The sequence below is a fragment of the Prionailurus viverrinus genome, chromosome D2 (assembly GCF_022837055.1).
Source record: "Prionailurus viverrinus isolate Anna chromosome D2, UM_Priviv_1.0, whole genome shotgun sequence".
Lineage (NCBI taxonomy): Eukaryota > Metazoa > Chordata > Mammalia > Carnivora > Felidae > Prionailurus > Prionailurus viverrinus.
The window spans coordinates 86506175-86524225 of record NC_062571.1 but is presented as its reverse complement, the minus strand read 5'-3'; the positions used below and the strand labels follow the sequence as shown (position 1 = coordinate 86524225).

Sequence of the window (18051 nt, the reverse complement as noted above, 5' to 3'; positions counted from 1 at the left end):
GTGGGTGACCCTCGGCCAGCTTCCCAGCGGTGAGTGGCCTCAGGGAGACTGGCTGGCATGGTGGCTGACTGTGGAGCTGAGCTCCGTGGAGTTGGGATCCGAGTCTGTTAGAGAAACTCACAGACCACGCGTTCACACCCACGGGCCATGCCGGTCTCTCTCTGCACTGGGTCGGCCGTCCACCATGAGGCTGTCGTACAAGGTTGCCGTAAAGTAACAGTACCGGGTGCCTTCTGGCTAACAGGGCGGCGGGGGAGGCCTTCTCCCGGCAGCAGGAAGCGCCACCTCGCTTCCCTCCCCGTGAGCCGTGTCTGGCGGCCCTTCTCTCAGACACGCACATGGCGTTGCCTCCGGACGCACGCGGGAGGGCTCCGTCATCCTCATGACCAGCGGCCGACGTAGGCGAGACGGCCCTGGAGGCGACGCGTCTCAGGTACCTGTGTGAGTCCCAGCCCGGACACCTGCGGTGTCTGCTCCTCGTGGACCTGTGGCAAGTCCGCGGACCCCACAGGGCACACGTCACACCACTAATAACACACAGTCCTGCTGCACAGTGACGTGTGCATGGAAAGAAAGTTTGCAAAAAAGAATATCTAATTCACCCCAAGTCCTGTCTGTCCTAAGAGATCATTATTTTCATTGAGATACATTTCTTTCCAGTCTTTTGTTTCTAAAACTAGATTTAAAAATATCAATAATAAGTATTTTCGTCTTAGAACATAACCAGGATTGGCCTGTAGTTGAACATGGTTCAACCAAACATTCTGATGTAGTTGATTTTATGAGGTTGAACCTACTTATAAATTTGTGTACTGTTTTTCCTTTTTAAGCATTAAAATTTAAAAAAAAAATTTTTTTTAACGTTTATTCATTTTTGAGAGAGCATGAGCGGGGAAGGGGCAGAGAGAGAGGGAGACACAGAATCCGAAGCAGGATCCAGGCTCTGAGCCGTCAGCACAGAGCCCAACGTGGGGCTCGAGCTCACAAAACGTGAGATCATGACCTGAGCCGAAGTCAGACACTCAACCGACTGAGCCACCCAGGTGCCCCAAGCATTAACAATTTTTTAAATGTTTATTCATTTTTGAGAGAGAGAGACAGGCAGACAGACAGAGCATGAGTAGGGGAGGGGCAGAGAGAGAGGGAGACACAGAATCCGAAGCAGCCTCCAGGCTCTGAGCTGTCAGCACAGAGCCCGACACGGGGCTTGAACTCACGGACCGTGCGTGTGATCATGACCTGAGCCGAAGTCAGATGCTTAACTGACTGAGCCACCCAGGCACCCCTTTCCAGCTTTTTTAAAAAGCATTCATATAATCCTTTGGAAAACACTTGGATGAGGTCATAATATTCAATTCGTTGTCAATTCAGAAATCCTGAATTTTCATTCATTTCTTATATTCTCCAAATTTGCTGTTTCAAATAATACTCTGATGATCATATGGACGTGTGTACTTTGTGTGCAGAATTGTTTCCTACGGGCTACGAACATGTGGTCGATAAACCGAATTGCTCTGGGAAGAGTAGTTTGGTGGCCACGTCTGAGAGTTCCTGACACGGCGTTTCCCAGCAGCCCCAGCAGCACTGAATAGTAAGAAACGTAAATACCGTCTTTTGAATACTATAGCTCTTTGCCTGGGGTTTATGTCTTGTCTCCCTCCTGTGCTGTGGTTCCTCTTTCCGGGACTGACGGCCGTGGCCTTTGGCAATCCGGATCTTCAGATACGTGTGGTTAGCGATGAGACCCTGTTCTAATCATGAAGATGCCCTTGGGGAGGGAGGCGGACCACCCCTCTCACTGCCGGAGCAGGATTCCGCCCGTCGCTAAGGTGAAAACAACCCGCAAACGTAAATCAAATCGGCGGAGGATGTTGTGCAACCATGGCACAAAATTCTGTTTATCTGTCAAAACAGAAGAAAGAAGCTGAAGTTGCTAAAGCCCCATGAGCACTGGGAGGTGAGGGCGGGAGTCGAAGTGCCCAGAGTTCAGGGGAAGCGGGCAGACCCCTTGCTCACCTCTGGACCCACCTGTAGCTCACCTGGCTCACCTGGGCTCGTGTGGACCGCTCCCATGTCTAGGTTTAGAGATCGGACATCTCCGTGGATGATTTTCAACCTGGAGGTAACCCCCACGTCCCCGTCCTACGCGGGACAAATCCCAGGCAGCCGTGGGCCTGTTCCACGTGAGTCTTCCGAGGTTGCCGGTGGGACCGGCCCTGGAGCCCGCCGTGGTCACCTGCTCATTTGTGCGGCGTCCTTGGCTTTTCTCCTCGCAGCATGCCTGCGGCTGCCCCCCAAACGCACCGCCTGCACCCAGGCCTCATCCCGGCGGCCTACAGGGGTGCCCGTGCCTCCCCACCAAGGACGAGCCGAGCCGGGAGCACGCCTGTCCTTACGGCCTCTCACGCTGCCTTTAATTGTCAGGAGCTCCGGAAGACACAGCCATGCGTTCCAGGAAATTGGGTAAAGAGGGTAATGGTGTAAGTGCTAATTACAGAGAACACTGTATTCGGTATCAGCCTGAGCCTGTGGGACGCAGTGGGAGAGGAGGGAAGAGGGAGGACGGGAACGGGTGGAGGGCAGCTATGCAGATTCTCGGAACCAGAACTCGTCCGCATAGACCTGGTGCCACCCGGGTTTGTGGGTGATGGCTGGCGGGGGGGGGGGGGGGGGCACTGCGGTGCTCAGGAGGAACCAGTCCTGGGAGGGGAGCCGTGGGCGGACTGGGTGGGGAGCTGAGCTGGGGCTGGGGGCTCCTGAGTGGCATGGACAGACTGGCAGGCACACCCCACGCAGACACAGACTAAACAAGGGGTCGCGTCTCCAGCCTCTGGTCCTGGAGGCAGAGGTCAGTGGGCTCAGGCCGGAGGGAGGTTCTTGACCCTTCTCCAGGGGCCACTGGGCCTCTGGTGTGGCTAGGCAAACACTACGTCCACCTGCACCCAGTGGTCTTGGGGTGCCTGGGAGACCCCTGCACCTGCTCCCCGCCTCCCTCCATCTGGTGACAGATACCTTCTGCTGCCCCCGATGGACACTTTGGGGAACTTGCCTGAGCTCAGGGGACCAGCGATGGGCCCTGCCAGGGGCCGGGGAGCACGGCGGGTCCCCGGGGCCCAGCCCAGCCCACTGCTTAGCAGCTGCGAGAACAGGCCATACGCCTGTGAGGGGTCTCGCTCTCCTGTTTCTCTTTTCTTTGGTTTTTCACGTGACATGAGGAGACGTCATACAGGAGCCTCGCTCACCTCTCGGCACCAAGACACCGTGTGCAGGCAGAAGCCTAAGACAAGAGCCGACTGGCCAGGCAGGTGCGGCCCGTGTCTCAGAGGCCAGTGTCCTTGTCACAGAGCTGGGAGGTGCTTGTGACAGATGCCCTTCTGCGGGGCGTGGAGGCCGTGGAAACCAGAGGGAAAAGCCACCCTACGGATGGACCGTCCACTCTCCAGGCTCCATTATCACGTTTAGGAACGCAGAGGAAGGAAAGAGTAAACACGACGTGTTTGAGAATCAAATTTGGGCAAAACCGTTGGCTTCTGAAATAAGTGCGTTTTGTGTTTGAGATGGAAATTGCCCCCGAGACCCTGAGACCACCCAGCTCCGTGTTCCTGAGCCCAGCCAACAGCCAGGGCACCCCGACAGAGCCCTCAGGAGGTGACAGGACAGTGCAGGGGGGCGGCGCCGTGGACGGACAGGCGACTCAGTCACATCACCTGTTCACAGGCTCATCGTCTGCCCCACAGGGCATGAGAGGGGAGCCCCGGTGGCCCTGCCACCCCCCAATGGGCCCCGGAGCCCGCCGTCCTGCCAACTGACCCTCAAGTTCGGGGCCGGGCACGAGCCCTCCGTTTCCAGCCTTCCTTCATTTTCTGTGGTCCTTAGGGTCCCTGGTCTTGTGTGTGATCCAGTGAGTGACAAGCTCGTGAAGTGGCCTTTGGCTTTGAAGATAAAAGCAGCATCTGCCTGCTTCCTTCGAGGCGTCCTGCCTGCGGGGGCCTTTCCGGTTGTGACGGCCTCCCGGGAGGCTCTTGCTGGCATATCACCTGGTGTTCCTGCCGGAACGCAATGCGAGACCCTTTTCCTCCGGTTTCAGAGGCTTTAGTGACGCTGGGGCTGAGGTCAGAAACAATCTCATCGGCGATTTTTCTTCCTCGTGCACAAGACCTTGGTCACCTTCAGGGGGCTTCTGATAGAGGGTGGGTCTCTCCTGTGCCCAGCAGGTGGAGGGGGCCGAGGAGGTCCCTCGCTCAGGGAAGATGGGCCCTGCACGGGAGCAGCTCAGAGCTTGGCTGACCAAGAAGCCGCCACGGGGGCCCTGGCTGAACGAATGGCTGGCCAGTCGGATCTCAAGAAACGGAGCCCTCGGGAGGGTGGGTGCTGGGGTCCAGGGAAAAGAGCGCTGGAGGACGGGGAGCAGTTTGGGGACCAGACCACCGTCTCCAGGCACTGCAGTGACCAGCCTCCATTTGCAGCTGGTTCCTGCAAAACACTCGGGGGTTTTCCCAGCGAGGTTGTCTTCGCGGGGAGCACGCTGACAGCGGCTGGAAGAGGGCCCGGCTCCTGCGGCCATGGTGCCAGCGTCTCCCCTGCCTCTCATCATCCTCCCCCCGCCGCTCCCAGCAGTGACGTCTGTGGGTGCAGACGTGCCACACAGGGACACCCCCCCCCCCCCCGCAGCCAGCCATGTGGCACCTCTGGTCCCCGCCCGGAGGTCAAGGCCTATCCGCAGGCCATCTTACAGCTGCGTCTGCCAGGAGTGTCCTCGGCAGCGTAGACGCCAGGGAACCAACAGCAAGTCAGGACCTAGAGACGACGGGGACGGCGCGTGCCCGAGGAACCCCAGGAGCAGGAGGCTGTGCGGGAAGAAGGCAGGGCCGTGGCCCAGCAGTCAGTGACCCGTCCAGCACGTGCCCACGACGCTGGCCGGCGATGACACCCCAGCGTGGACGAAATGGAGAACGTGCGCGGGGCTCAGGAGAGGCTGGCGGCAGAGTCTCCCGGTGGCCGGCACACCCAGGCGCTCAGACGTGCCTGGATCACCGTTGCTGATGGTCGGGAGCTGATCGCGGATCACGGAACACGGCCCCGCGGGGGAGACCGAATCGGCACAGAACACCCCCCGGCTGCAGAGGGACGGCAGGACTCTGCACGCGAGGGTTTAAAACTGCTGAAAAATCCACCGTTCAAAGACGAAATCTCGGGGAAGCGCCAAAGTGTCGGGAAGTGTGGGCTGGACATAAGAGAGAAACAGTCGTGTGCTGGAGTCAGTCCTGGGCCCGCCGGGTGGGCAGGATCCTGAGGCAGCCCCAAGGTCCCCACCCCCGGGTGCACCCCGGAGGAACCCCCTCGTTTGAGACTGGGCAGGCCCGTGAATAGGGCGGTGGGCCAACCCGGAAGGACATTACATGATGTAACGTAAGCCTGGGGCTCGTACAGACTCTCCTGTGGGTGTTGGAGAAGCCAGCCACTTGGCATGGGGTGGGGGGCCACGACAGGGAACACGGTGGCCTTGGGGCTGAGAATGGCTCCTCCTGGCACCCAGCAAGAGTGGGGAGACCTCCTTCCCAGCCCCGTAGAATGAACTTACCTAGACGTGACCTTGGGGACGTGGGAGGCGCAGGCCTAGTGAGATCAGGCTGTGTCCGCAGCGATTCTTGTATCGATCCTAACGGCAATGATCCGGGGTCCTCTGGGAACAGCTGGGTCTCACAGACAAGGCTGTGCCCCCACAGGTGGCGAATGTTCCAACATGGCCATCCATCCGTCCCATCTGCTCTGATCCCCAGCCCTGGGTCCCACACCTGGTTGTCCCTCTCGCAACCACGGCCGCCATTCTCTGAACTTGGGCAGCACCTGTTAGCATGGCTCTCAGGTAATGTGACAACACCTGTTCTGTCACTGTGAATTACAGTCATTGTAGACGCGGCTTATCTCCTCTTAACAGATTGCAAATTCCTTTGGAGGCAACCATATACCATTAATTTTTTTTAATGATTTTATTATACGTCTAGGATCCCCCAAATTCTCATAATCCTGGTAGAGTTAGTTACATGACACCGATTCTGTGACATCCTCTGCCCTCCCTAGCGAGCTGAGAGACCGGTCCCTAGCAGGTGGACAGGAGCCTGTGTGCCTGGGCTGAGCCGAGGCGGCCCACAGTTTCTCTCCACAGCTGCCCTAACGGTGCTGTGGTCGGGAGCCAAGGAATGATGGGATCGCTCTGCCTGGATGCTTCCCCGGGAACCCTGCCCCCAATCCCTGGGGCGTGTCCACACTTTACCATGTTCTCCTTGGAAGAAGTCCCCGGGTGGAGCCTGGGTCATCCCGCCCAGTAACGGAGCTCATGAATATTAACAAGGGGTTTTGACTTTTGTTAGTAAAGGTAGAAAGCGTCGATTAAAAAAAACCCCACACGTTGTGGTGTACCAAGTAAAGCACCTGTTTATTAAAATAGTGTCTCTACCATCAACACGTCAATGTGCTCAGAGGTGAGAGGGTGAATGGGTTTTGTTTTTGTAAAGCCACCGTTAGCTTGCTGTCTCCTCTGGGCCCAGGGTTCATTCCCCGCCCGTTGGGCCGGAGTAGCCTCCCTCAAATGCGCATCACGTGTGACTGCCCGCCGTAGCTCCCCAGGTCAAGTGCAGGTCCTGCGTCAGCCTGGGACTATCCCGCCTCTCCCCGACCCCTCCCTGCCCCCCAGCGTGCTCTGCCGTTGTCACATACCCCCAGCTCACGAACACGCCTTTGCACCCCAGACAGCTCCTCCTGGACCCCCCGGCCCTTCGGGAGCCTGAGGAGTGTCCATGTTCCAGAATAGTCAGTGTTCTGGAAACTGATCCCTGGGGATGGGGATGTCCCTTCGCCGTGGCCTCTCAGTGTCGGGGAGTGTCCCTCATACGACACAGATGCCTCGCAAGGGATCATTAGCTTACTTGTCTGCCTTGCCCCAGGCCATGGGCTCTCTGATGTCAGGACCTTGACTTTCTCTGAGTCCTCAGCACGCAGCGTGGGGCCTAGGGCGTAGTCAATCCCTAGTCCATGCTTTTAAGTGGATAAATTATTGTGTACATGACTTAAACGTTTCCTTGCTCTGTCAGCGGGGAGAAGCTAGAAGCTCCGTGTCCCACGGCGGAGAACCAGGTCACGGTTTCTGATTTGTTCTCCAGCAAAAGGAACCGCGATTCTTGGAGAATCGTCTGACTCTAGGGCTGGGGCAGGAGAGACACAAGATGAGGCCAGGGCACCTTGAAGTTCCAGAAAATAAGGAAGGGCCCCCCGAAACGATGATGGGGTACGCCAAAGGCACGCTGGAGCCAGTCGGAAAACCTCTCAGCGGCCAAAGCTGGAAGAATGTGGGCAAAAACAAAGCGTCTGGATGATATTGGGTTATAACCCAGGTTAGAAATACCCATGAGCCTGTAATGGTACAAATAAATGATGCGATAAATAAGTAAATGTGGGGGAATCGGTAAATATCCCCTTGAGAGTTCCAAATAGCTCGTATTGGGATACCCCCCCCCCAAGAGGTGGAACATAACCCGAGGAGGGGCTGCACACAGTGACTTCCCCCCCAGAAAGCACAGCGGGAAGGGGACAGAGAGTGAGTGTGTGCAGGACAGAGCTGGTGAGCACAGCCTCAGCCCAGTGGTCTGGGTCCACACCGAGTGTCGTCAGTCACCGTGACAGGAAGTACTGTGATGTGATGGATGAAGACAGCACCTTGTTCTGTGCTTTTCCCCAAAACCCAGAACCCTGGTCTAATCATCTAATTATCTAAAAGATAATCCTAATAGAGGCCATCTTACAACACTCCTGACCAGCAAAACCGTCAAGGCCAGAATACCAAGGGAAGTCGGAGAAACTCACATGACACTGTCCCGTGCTGTCCTGGGTGGGATCCTAGGCAGAAAAAGAAAACTGGGTCAAAACTAAGGAAGTCTTTTTTTCTTTGTTATTTTTTTTTTTTTAATATGTATTCATCTTTAAGAGAGAGAGAGAGAGAGTGTGTGAGCAGGGGAGGGGCAGAGGGAGAGGGAGACACAGAATCGGAAGCAGGCTCCAGGCTCCGAGCTGTCCGCACAGAGCCTGACGCGGGGCTCGAACCCACGAGCCACGAGATCATGACCTGAGCCAGACTCGGATGCCTAACCGACTGAGCCACCCGGGTGCCCCCAAGACTAAAGAAGTCTTAAATGTGGACTTTTGTTGACAACCGTGTAGACAAATCTGGCATCCATACTGATGTAGGATGTTCACAGTATGGGAGGCTGAGATATGTGGTCACTCTGTAATGTTCTTGTCAACTTTTCTGCAAATCCGAAACTATTGTAACATGGTTTGTTTCCAAAAACATGGCCTACCTAAAAAGATTTAAATGTTGACTGAAAATCAACTAAAATTGTTGCAAAGTGCAGACTATAAGCAATCGCCCTCTGTCATGGTCTGCGGGGTTCTGAAAGTTTTTACCCTTATTTCTGATTTCAAGATGTGACGTTCCAGAATGGCGTTCCAGCTGCACAGATAGAATGGGCGCTTCAGGTCAGCGGCACGTGGCCCTGGAAGAAACCCAGGGAAGAAATAGCGACATGAGTATAGAATTTAATTTCCCAGAGCTCTAGGTGCTGATTTCCTGGAACGTTGGCGTTGCCTAGCGCTCTCGTGCGAGGCTGCGTCGCCGAGCCCACGGCACCCCGATGCTCTTTGCCCCCATCGATGATTTCAGCGTGACCTCGGGCTCTGTGCTGGATGCTAAAAACAACTCTGTTGAATATCTTTCTTCAGGTGTCAGCGTTTTCTACCTGGGAGAAAGAATTACACAAAATCGTGTTTGATCCGCGTTACCTCCTGCTAAACTCTGAGGAGCGGAAGCAGGTAACGTGGTGGCGGGCTGGCGGGCTCTGGAGACACAGCGCGAGCAGGACACTCCTCCTGACGCTCGTGACACGCGGGCGCCTGTCACGTTCATTTTGTCAGAGGGGAAGGGGTAGACCCGGTGGTCTCGCGTGTGAGCTTGTGCGCAGCAGTGGTTACCGGTGCGGAGGACGGTCATCCCCCCTCAGTGTCTTAGCAGACCATCCGGGGGTGACCCCACAGGACAGATGAAAATGCACGTGCTGGGAACACTGACCGCACCCCAGATAGCTGTGCTAAGACTCAATTAAGCTCTTACACGATGACATTGAACGAGAGGAGGGTCCCGGAAACAGTAAGAGGGTGTATGAGGGAAGGGGTGGCAGGTCCAGAGGGCAGGTCCCAGAAAGGGCAGAGGTGGGCGAGAGGCAGCTCGCCCGGAGGACACGTTAGCCTGGCCGGTCTGCGCTGGCTGGTTGTCGATACGGCTTCCAAGACGAAGCGGACGGACAGAGGGACGGGTGGTGCTGACTGCCGGCTGAGGGACTGGGCCCTGATGCACAGCCCGGCCGGGGTCCGGGGTGCCCTGGAGGTCTCTGGGGTCTCTGGTTCCTGCTCCAGTCCTGCCTCTTCTGTCTGCGCTCTTCTGAGTGTGAAATGATGCACATGGAAAGTGGGTCATCGGATCGGCCGCTGGAAACAGAGAGGGCTGGAGAGCTGTTTCGGACGTGGCCTCTGTCACCACGGCCCGCGTGCTATCAGACAGCAGAGTCCGGGGCCCAGAGGACAGAAAGGGCAACCCCATTTCCAGCTCTGTCGTGGGTCCTGAAGTTTCCTCAAGCACACGCCGGCACGATCAGTGAAGCACCGAGCGGGCGGAGCCTCGGGCTTGCGGACCCCTGCCCGTCCCGCCGATGGCAGGGCCCCGCTGGCACACGCCGGGGCTTGGGATGGTGCTGGGTCGGCCACACTGGGACACGGAACTTAGACCTTTGAGGAATTTAGAATTAATGACCTTTTTGTTGCATTGCAGCTGGCTTGTATTTTCCAGAAGGAAACATCTGAAAACGTGCGAAACGTGTTAGCTAAGTGGCTCAAAAAAAAAAAAAAAAAAGTTACAATAGAGTCAGAGGAGTTTAGATTACGCACGCACACACACGTGTGCACACAGCCGAAGAAAACTGTAGACTGTAATCATCAGTAATATTTCGCTCTTCTGTGCGATGTTAAAGAGCAAACGGTCAGACTACTCGGCTGTGAGCACTCGTAGTCCGCTTGTTTTTGTGAAGAATGCCTTACTTGGTGAAGACCCGCACGCTGGCCATCTGCGGACCGTGCTTTCGCTGATGGCGCGGTCAGCACCATCGTTGCCAGTTCAGGGGTGTTTTTAGAGACCGTTAGCCCCTTTGAAGGAAGCTGAGGAAGCCCGCCGCCCACCCCCCCCCCCCAGGATCTTACGCTTACCCCCCGCCCCCCCGCACGTGATGGGAGCACGCGACGCTCGGTGTGCTGCTGAACTGCTCTGGGGGCGTCCTGCACGAGACGCGCGTGTGAGCACCACGGGGCTGCGTGTCCCCCCCCACCCATGGTAGCAGGTGCAGCTGTGGCCACCTGGGCTGGGATGTCCGGGCCCCCACACCTGGATGTGCGCTGTGCAGACAGATCAGACCGGAGTGCGCTGTTTGGGGGACGCCATCAGACAGAGGAAACTTCAGGGTCACCAGCCTGCAGCGTGGCCCCGGAGGCCCCGGGAGGAAGAGCAGGAACTGGGCCTCGCTGGCTGTCGACACAGAGCAGCACCAGAGAGCCCTGGGATCAGAAACCACCCGCGACGCGGGGGAAGCCGCAGCTCCTATGAGCACTGGGGCTGGAGCCGTGCCGGAGAAGGAGGCAATATCTAGGCCACCCGAAACCCCAGTGCTCCTCACAGGACCCCCCCCCCCCCACCCCCACCGTTGATGGCAAGCAGCCGGCTAGAACCTGTACCGGCCCCGCTGTCACATGGTGTTTCTATGGGGAAACTAGAGATCACGGTGGGCAAACCGCCAATGGCCCGTCCTCCCCAGGGGGCTGCAAAGGAGAAGCGACTGAGCCCAAACAGAGACGAGGGGTCGGGCCACGCTCGTCAGACCTGTTTCCACGGTAACAGATAGTGTTTCCTTTTCGTTATGGGAGGACACACCATAGCGGGACAATGGCCAGTGGTCTCTCTTTTAAAAAGTCGTGCCCCACTTTGAGTGGAGCTGGTGTAATTTGTCAAAGCGGGGAGAAAGACGCCGCTACGTTAAATCATAGCGGCGTAAAGAGAGCGACAGGGCGGAGGGAGAGGCGAGAACTCGGGTTCCATGGGTGGGCGCTCAGCGGTAGGAGAAACGGGTCTCCCGCGGCCAGGCAGGGTTCTGTCCAGACTTAAAATTAGTAGAGCGGAAGCTCTGATGACGGAGCCCCCCCCTTTTATGTGGACAATAACCCTTCCTTCACCTGTTTTATTAGTTTAAGTTCTAAGAGCCGGCCAGGTTGCACACCACTTGCCTTGAAGGTGAGATAAGCCGATATAGTCCTACTTCGATATATAAGCACACCTTCTCCATGCAAGTCCTGCTCCTGAATGTTTCCTTTCCGTGCAGAGTCTTCAGGACAGGGGAGCATTGGGTGTTTATAATCCCGTAAGGCGAGTGGCCACTGAAAGGCAGTGTGAAATCCCCGTCCAAGCCGAGAGAGCCTCCTGCATTGGCCGCGTCTTCCCCGCCTCCCCCTCGGGGGCAGGAGTGCGGGAGACCCCCAGAGCGCCCGGGTCAAAGTCTAATGTCGGCAGTGGCCTTGGGTCCGGTTGGGACAGAGTTGCTGTTTATAGGCCTTCCAGGGCCACACGTGGAAATTGTATTGATCTTTTTATTCATGTGTGCGGACACTCTCAAGTCATCTCCGGTATTTTCTTTTTAATGCTCTTGAGGCTCGGATAGCATTAGGAATGAAGCAGCTGTCCCTACCTCCTTCGGGCTCCGGTTTGTAAATGGCACCTCATACCACAACGATGCGCTGCCCCCATCCATTGACGGACTGACGGCTGCAGAGAGGGTCCTCGGTGTCGCGTCACTGTGTGGACTGTCAGCTTGCAAGGGAGAGGGTCCCGGGGCCATGATGCACCTGCCCACCAGACGATACTCGTATCCTTCAGGCTAGGGGACGGGGTTCTCCTGCTCAAAACCCACTTCTTGTCCAACTGGGTATCACGCAGTGTCCGAGGGTCAGGTCTTCGCTTTGGGTCTGACCACCCAGAGGCTCCGTGACGCCCCCAGGAGAGGCTTGCCGTGTCTGCGTGACGCCCCCGCCCTGATGCCCAGACCACAAGTGGTCTTCTTAGAGACTAGAGGCTGGGGGATCAGAGATGCTGGGTTGACTTTCTTTTCCCGAGTTAAAATCACATTTGGAGGCTCAGATACCAATTGTGTCAACTGTAGGAATTGACTAGAACAAATGACAAAACCTCATGTGTTCCTGGGACGACCGGCAGCGATGTGAAGGTCAGCCAGACAGCGCGTGACCCCAGAAGCTGCTCACGGAATTCTGAAACAAGAAACAGGACCCACCCCCGCCCCCAAGCGGGGCTGATTCAGCGTTTGACCCCGAGATTCTCTTGGGAATCCAGGCTTAATTATGTAGACGCTTGGTTCAGGAGAGCCCCTCCCGGAGGGGCTGTGCCTTCCATCTTATGGAAAAGAAAGGCTTAACCACAGATGCTCGCTGTTCTTTTGTGTTGTGTTTGAGGCACAAGATTTCATTTCTGATATGCAACCTGTAATACTTTTCTGTGTGTGTATGTGTGTGTTTCAAGATATTCGAACAGTTTGTCAAGACAAGGATAAAAGAAGAATATAAGGAGAAGAAAAACAAATTGCTGCTCGCCAAAGAAGAATTCAAGAAACTTCTGGAGGAATCTAAGGTGTCACCCAGGTATGGAGACAGAAATGCCGGGTGACTTCGGGGCGGGAGACTTACCAATGACTGTAAGAGGGCTTTTAAAGTCTGTTCTGGTTAAATCGTGTAACCTACCATCGCGGAGACCTCACAAGCATAATGGTGAAGTTGTCGGTGACTAAGCCACCAGCGCTGCCTGCCTGCGCGGCTCACGGTTCTCTCTGCTCCCCACACCCTTCCATTTTGCTGCCCTGCCTGGTTTTCCAGCGTGGCCACCCTGACTCCATGACGTAAATAACTAGTCAGTAGGTCAGCACTCAAGATGAGGGCTAACCTCGAATCTAGGGATCAGAAAGTAAGCGCACGGAACACGAACTCGGAGACTAGGCATACAGAGCCCGAACAGTGGCAGTAAAATAAACCTCACCGTTGGTTGTGGACGTCTTCCCAGTCGGCCAGGGTGGAAAGAGAGGGGACACACACCAGGGCAAATGAGCCAAGTAAATTTGCTGCCAAAGTCACCTAAAATAACCTGGCACTGTTCCCGTGAAATAAACCAATAGGAAACTGGATGTTAGAACTTAGAAAAATGCATGAACTTAAGTCTTCTTTAAAATTGGCTTCTGTGTGGGGCACCTGGGTGGCGCAGTTGGTTGGGCGTCCGACTTCAGCCAGGTCACGATCTCGCGGTCCGTGAGTCCGAGCCCCACATCGGGCTCTGGGCTGATGGCTCAGAGCCTGGAGCCTGTTTCCGATTCTGTGTCTCCCTCTCTCTCTGCCCCTCCCCCGTTCAGGCTCTGTCTCTCTCTGTCTCAAAAATAAATAAACGTTAAAAAAAAATTTTTTTTTTTTAAATTGGCTTTTGTGTAAAAGTGTTTATTTATTTATGAGAGCGAGAGAGAGAGAATGCAAGCAGGGGGAGGGGCAGAGAGAGAGGAGACAGAGAATCCCAAGCAGGCTCCATGCTGTTAGTGCAAACTCATAAGCTGTGAGATCATGACCTGAGCCAAAATCAAGAGTCAGACGCTTTAACTGGCCACCCAGGCACCCCTAAAATTGGCTGATATTTAAGAAGTAATGAACATTGTACTACTTTTAGAAATATAGGACTATAACTTTTATAAGCCAAAAAAATTGACTTCGGTTTATTTTTATTTGGGGTTGAGATACATCTGAATGGACGTTTATGTGTTATTATTTTTAATAATAATGCGGGCACTTCGGCATTTTAGTAATAATGCATAAATACAACATTATTTTTTTTAAAAAAAACATTAATTGATGTTTGCTTTCTGTGAAGACATAGGCTCCCATGTTTTGATTGATAATTATTTAGTTCACCTGGTCAATAATTGGATGTTGGTTGTATGGTCCTTATAAAGCCTCTCCAAGTATTTAAAGGACGGATGTTTTCCGAATGGGGAAAAATGCAGCGTGAATTACCCCCATCACAAAAGGCTAATCTAGAAGAGCAAATGTTCATCTAAACGTTTGTAAATTGTGATTTCCTGTGGTTAGAGATGAGAACACTGGCATCTCTGTGTCCCCACGTGGTGACCCTAGGAGAGAGGAGTTGGTGTGCAGCCCCTGCCTCGGGGCACAGCCCCCCCCACCCCTCCTCAGCCCTGCAGTGGAGTGAGGCACTGCACCTTTCTGAGCTTCCGGCATCATCTGTGGGCAGTACAGCTACAGCAGACTCCCTGGGTGGTGCAGACGCGGAAGCGAACATAGCACCTGGCAGGTAGAAGAAGCTTGGTGACAGAGATGCCTCTCATCACCATCATCACCATCATCACCATCATCACCAAATATTCTCAATCTGTCCATTGGTAAAATGTTAACAGGAAGTCAACACATTCCCCTTCCCGTCCTGAAGACAAAGGAGAAAATACTCACAACGCATCTGGCAATTAGGAGAAAGATCTCTCTCTCTCTCTCTCTCTCTCTCACACACACACACACACACACACACACACACACACAGAAGGAAAACGACTGATAGAAATCAGAAAGTTAAACTTACTTCTTCTTTAAAGGTAGATTAAACTGCCTGCTATGTTAAAAATGTGCACCGTGCATACGTACTTTTATGATTATTAAGCCATTTTTATGTCAAAATGGCTGATTCTGCAACATCGTCAAGACTTTACGGACCACTTCACCTTCTCCCCTCACTGTTCCATAGGTTTCCTAGTAGAATACGTGCAGTTCAAGTCGCTGCACACGGGTGGCCGGGTGAGCTAAGCACAGGCCATCTGAGCACCCTAGAAGCAGCCTCTCGGGGTTCAGCAGCTCCGCCAGTTACACTGTGCTCTGGCCCTGTCACCACAGCCACGGGGACGGCCAGAGCCAGCTCCCAGTCCTGCCCGGCTCTGGGGGTCCTGAGATGGGGCGAGGGGCCACGGGGGTCCTCCCCTCGGTCTGCCGCTCAGGCTGTGGGGTCTGCACTCTGTGCTTCTTCCCAAGGCCACACTGTCTGCCTCCTTTAGGTGCAGGTGGGCTGTGTCCCCAGCTGCCAGAGGGCAAAGGGGGTGCTGTGCCGGTGACTCAGGGGCTCCCCCCGGCCCACTGGAAGGCCCAGCAGAAGCCAGGATGCCCCACGGCATGGCTGGGGGGCCACAGATTTGTAATTCTCCCTCTCTCCTCAGGGACACTTCTTTTCAGAAGTGCCCCGAGCAGGACCTTGTAGACAAGACCTGTGCTCAGCCTCTGAATGGAAGATATGCAGGCTGCTATCCAGACAAGGGAAGAGAGTAGCAAGTCCCTGTGATTCTCATCTTGGAAGGAAGGAAGGATGAGACAAGGGCCTTAGTCCTTTAGTCCATTTGGGCTCCTGTTCCCAGGAACACAAACCAGGGGCCTCAAGCAACGGATATTCCTCACAGTTCTAGAGGCTGGAAGTCCGAGATCAGCACTCTGGCTCAGCGTGTGGTGAGCCCTTTGTGACCTAGTCACCTCCCAAAGGCCTTGACCCCCCCCCTCCAACACTAGTACTGGGGGGGTGCCGGGAGGTCCACCTAGGATCCTGGGGGATGTACACTTTCAGTCCAGAGAAGGAGGAAGAGGGAAGAAGGAAGGAGGGCAGCAGAGAGAAGCGCTTTCTTTCTGAGACGCGCATGAGCAGGCACAACCCCGGAGCGTGACCCAGGAGGCTGTGGGGCTGGACCAGGAAGAGGGACGCTGGTGGCAGGTGGGGATGTGTCCGGGCGCCTGACAGCCATGTCAGTGCAGCCCTCCTGTTACATTATAATCCTTTGATACAAGAGTGAAATGTCTGCAGCGGAGTATGAAGTCCTCCACAAGGAGAAGTGGGAGGACTTTGGATCCCCGGACCGAGCTCCCGTAGCCCCGCGGGCCTGTTCCCAGCTGCCAGCTCGGGCCTGGGAGGGGGAGGCTGTGGGGACCGGTGCTCGCGAAGGTGCCATTTGTCCCTGCAAGGGGCTTACCCACTTGCCCTTTGAGCCGCCCAGACCCTGCGTCGGACTCCCCGGCCCATTCAGTTGACCTTGGGTTCTTCCACACGCCGGCCACTGCCGCCAGGCGTCCGGGACCTTTGGCGGGAAACAACACGGATCGCAGAGCCTCCGGTGGAGCGGGGGGCGGGGAGGAGTAGATGGCACAGTTGGGCTTACCATGGTTGTGGCTGTTGACAAGGGCTGCGAGGGACCCCGTCTGTAGGGTGAGTTTCCTCAAAAAAGACACGCGGAGCCCGGCTGCCAGTGACAAGAGCAGACGTAAGGGACAGCGTGCCAGGCAGAGGGGCTACCTGAGTGGCCTGTGGCAGCCAGGACATCCTAAGAGGGGACAGGAGGGGACCCGTGTGGCCAAAGCAGTGGTGGACGTAGGTGGCAGTTGAGAGCTCCGAGTGAGGGAGGCTGAAGAAGCCGGAGAGTCTGGGCTCATCTCCAGAGGCTGGGGAGAGGTAGCCATGCAGGTATTCAGTGGGGTCAGGATCCCAAGGGCCCCCACGGGGAGTGGCACCCAGCACGGGAGTAGCTGGGGCAGGTGTGGGATGCCCATTTCCTGCCCCAAATCCTGCTCCTGTCCCCTGACCTGCCCCAGATCCCACCCCTGTCCCCCGACCTGCCCCAAGTCCCGCCCCTGTCCCCGACCTTCCCCATGTCCTCTCCCTGTGGCCCGAGGACAGCTAGATCGGGTGGTAGCGGCTGTCCACCTCTGGAGGTGATGCCAGCCTGCAGGGGTCAGGAGGTGCGGAAACCGCTCCCGGGCAGACAGGTCTCAGGAAAGTTCCTGTTTTTCAGAACCACGTTTAAGGAGTTTGCGGAGAAGTACGGCCGGGACCAGAGGTTTCGTCTTGTTCAAAGAAAGAAGGACCAGGAGCATTTTTTCAACCAATTCATACTTATTCTTAAGAAACGGGACAAGGAAAACCGACTCCGGCTGCGGAAGATGAGATGAACGTGTGAGAGGCGCAGTAGGACAGGTGCGGAGCGGAGGGTGCCGCGCGGGGCTGCGCGCACTTCTCGGAGGATTACTGTTTCATATTGAAGCTCTCTTTTGTACGGCGTTCCGAGTCTGATGCGTTTCTAATTGCCATGGTAGGTCGCTCCCTTAATTGTTTAATTACGCAGAGTACTTGTAATATATACAAATCATAAACCCACCGCAGGTTTGTAGCTCAGCAGAAATATCTATATCCCTCTCAAGGTGTTTTCATGAGTTGATCTGAGTACCTGAAACTTTTCTCCAAACCTTTGTGTGTTCCCTGGGTTCTGAGCCCCGTGGCACGGGGGCTCCTTCCGAGTGCTGGGTGTCCGTCCGGTGTCCCGAGTAGTAGCAATAGCATCATCATCACCAGTCATAGCGACGACCCTGAGCGCCTCCACACGTGGACCCCGGACCCCCGCAGCAGTCCGAGGGGGCGCCGGGCCCCAGACAGGGCGGCCGCAACGTCTGTCGGGGGTCCTACTCAAAATGGGATTATTTTGTACAAAATCATCATACGAATAGTTGAGTTATTTTTATTGTATGCCCAGTTTGCATGAGATTTTTCTCATCATCTTTGTATAAAAAGAATTTTAAATTTTTTTTAATTAATAAATATTTTAAACCAGTGTGTTTTGGTGGTAAGATTTCCACTGCGATCTCCAGCGGCAAAACAGTGTTTCAACTGAAGACAGTCTGTTTGGAAAGATTCCTAACAGTGTTTGTGAACGCACACAAGGGCTGAGTGAGCACAAACAAAAATCCTGCCTTTCAACCTGCCCGTTCTGGGTGGAGCGATGGTGGCTAAAACCCAGCTAATTAACTGCGTTCTCTAAATTGTTG

At 55.2% G+C, this 18051-nt stretch overlaps 1 protein-coding gene across 1 annotated transcript in view; it reads left to right on the top strand.

Annotated features, from left to right (window-relative positions):
• TCERG1L (transcription elongation regulator 1 like) overlaps window positions 1-17751 on the top strand; it is a 193003-nt gene extending 175252 nt beyond the window's left edge. The window contains exons 10-12 of the mRNA XM_047826214.1: window positions 8776-8865; window positions 12680-12798; window positions 17025-17751. Of these exons, the coding sequence (XP_047682170.1) occupies window positions 8776-8865; window positions 12680-12798; window positions 17025-17181 (366 nt within the window). The 3' untranslated portion in view covers window positions 17182-17751. The remainder of the gene's footprint in view (window positions 1-8775; window positions 8866-12679; window positions 12799-17024) is intronic.
• Window positions 17752-18051: the final 300 nt, after the last annotated feature.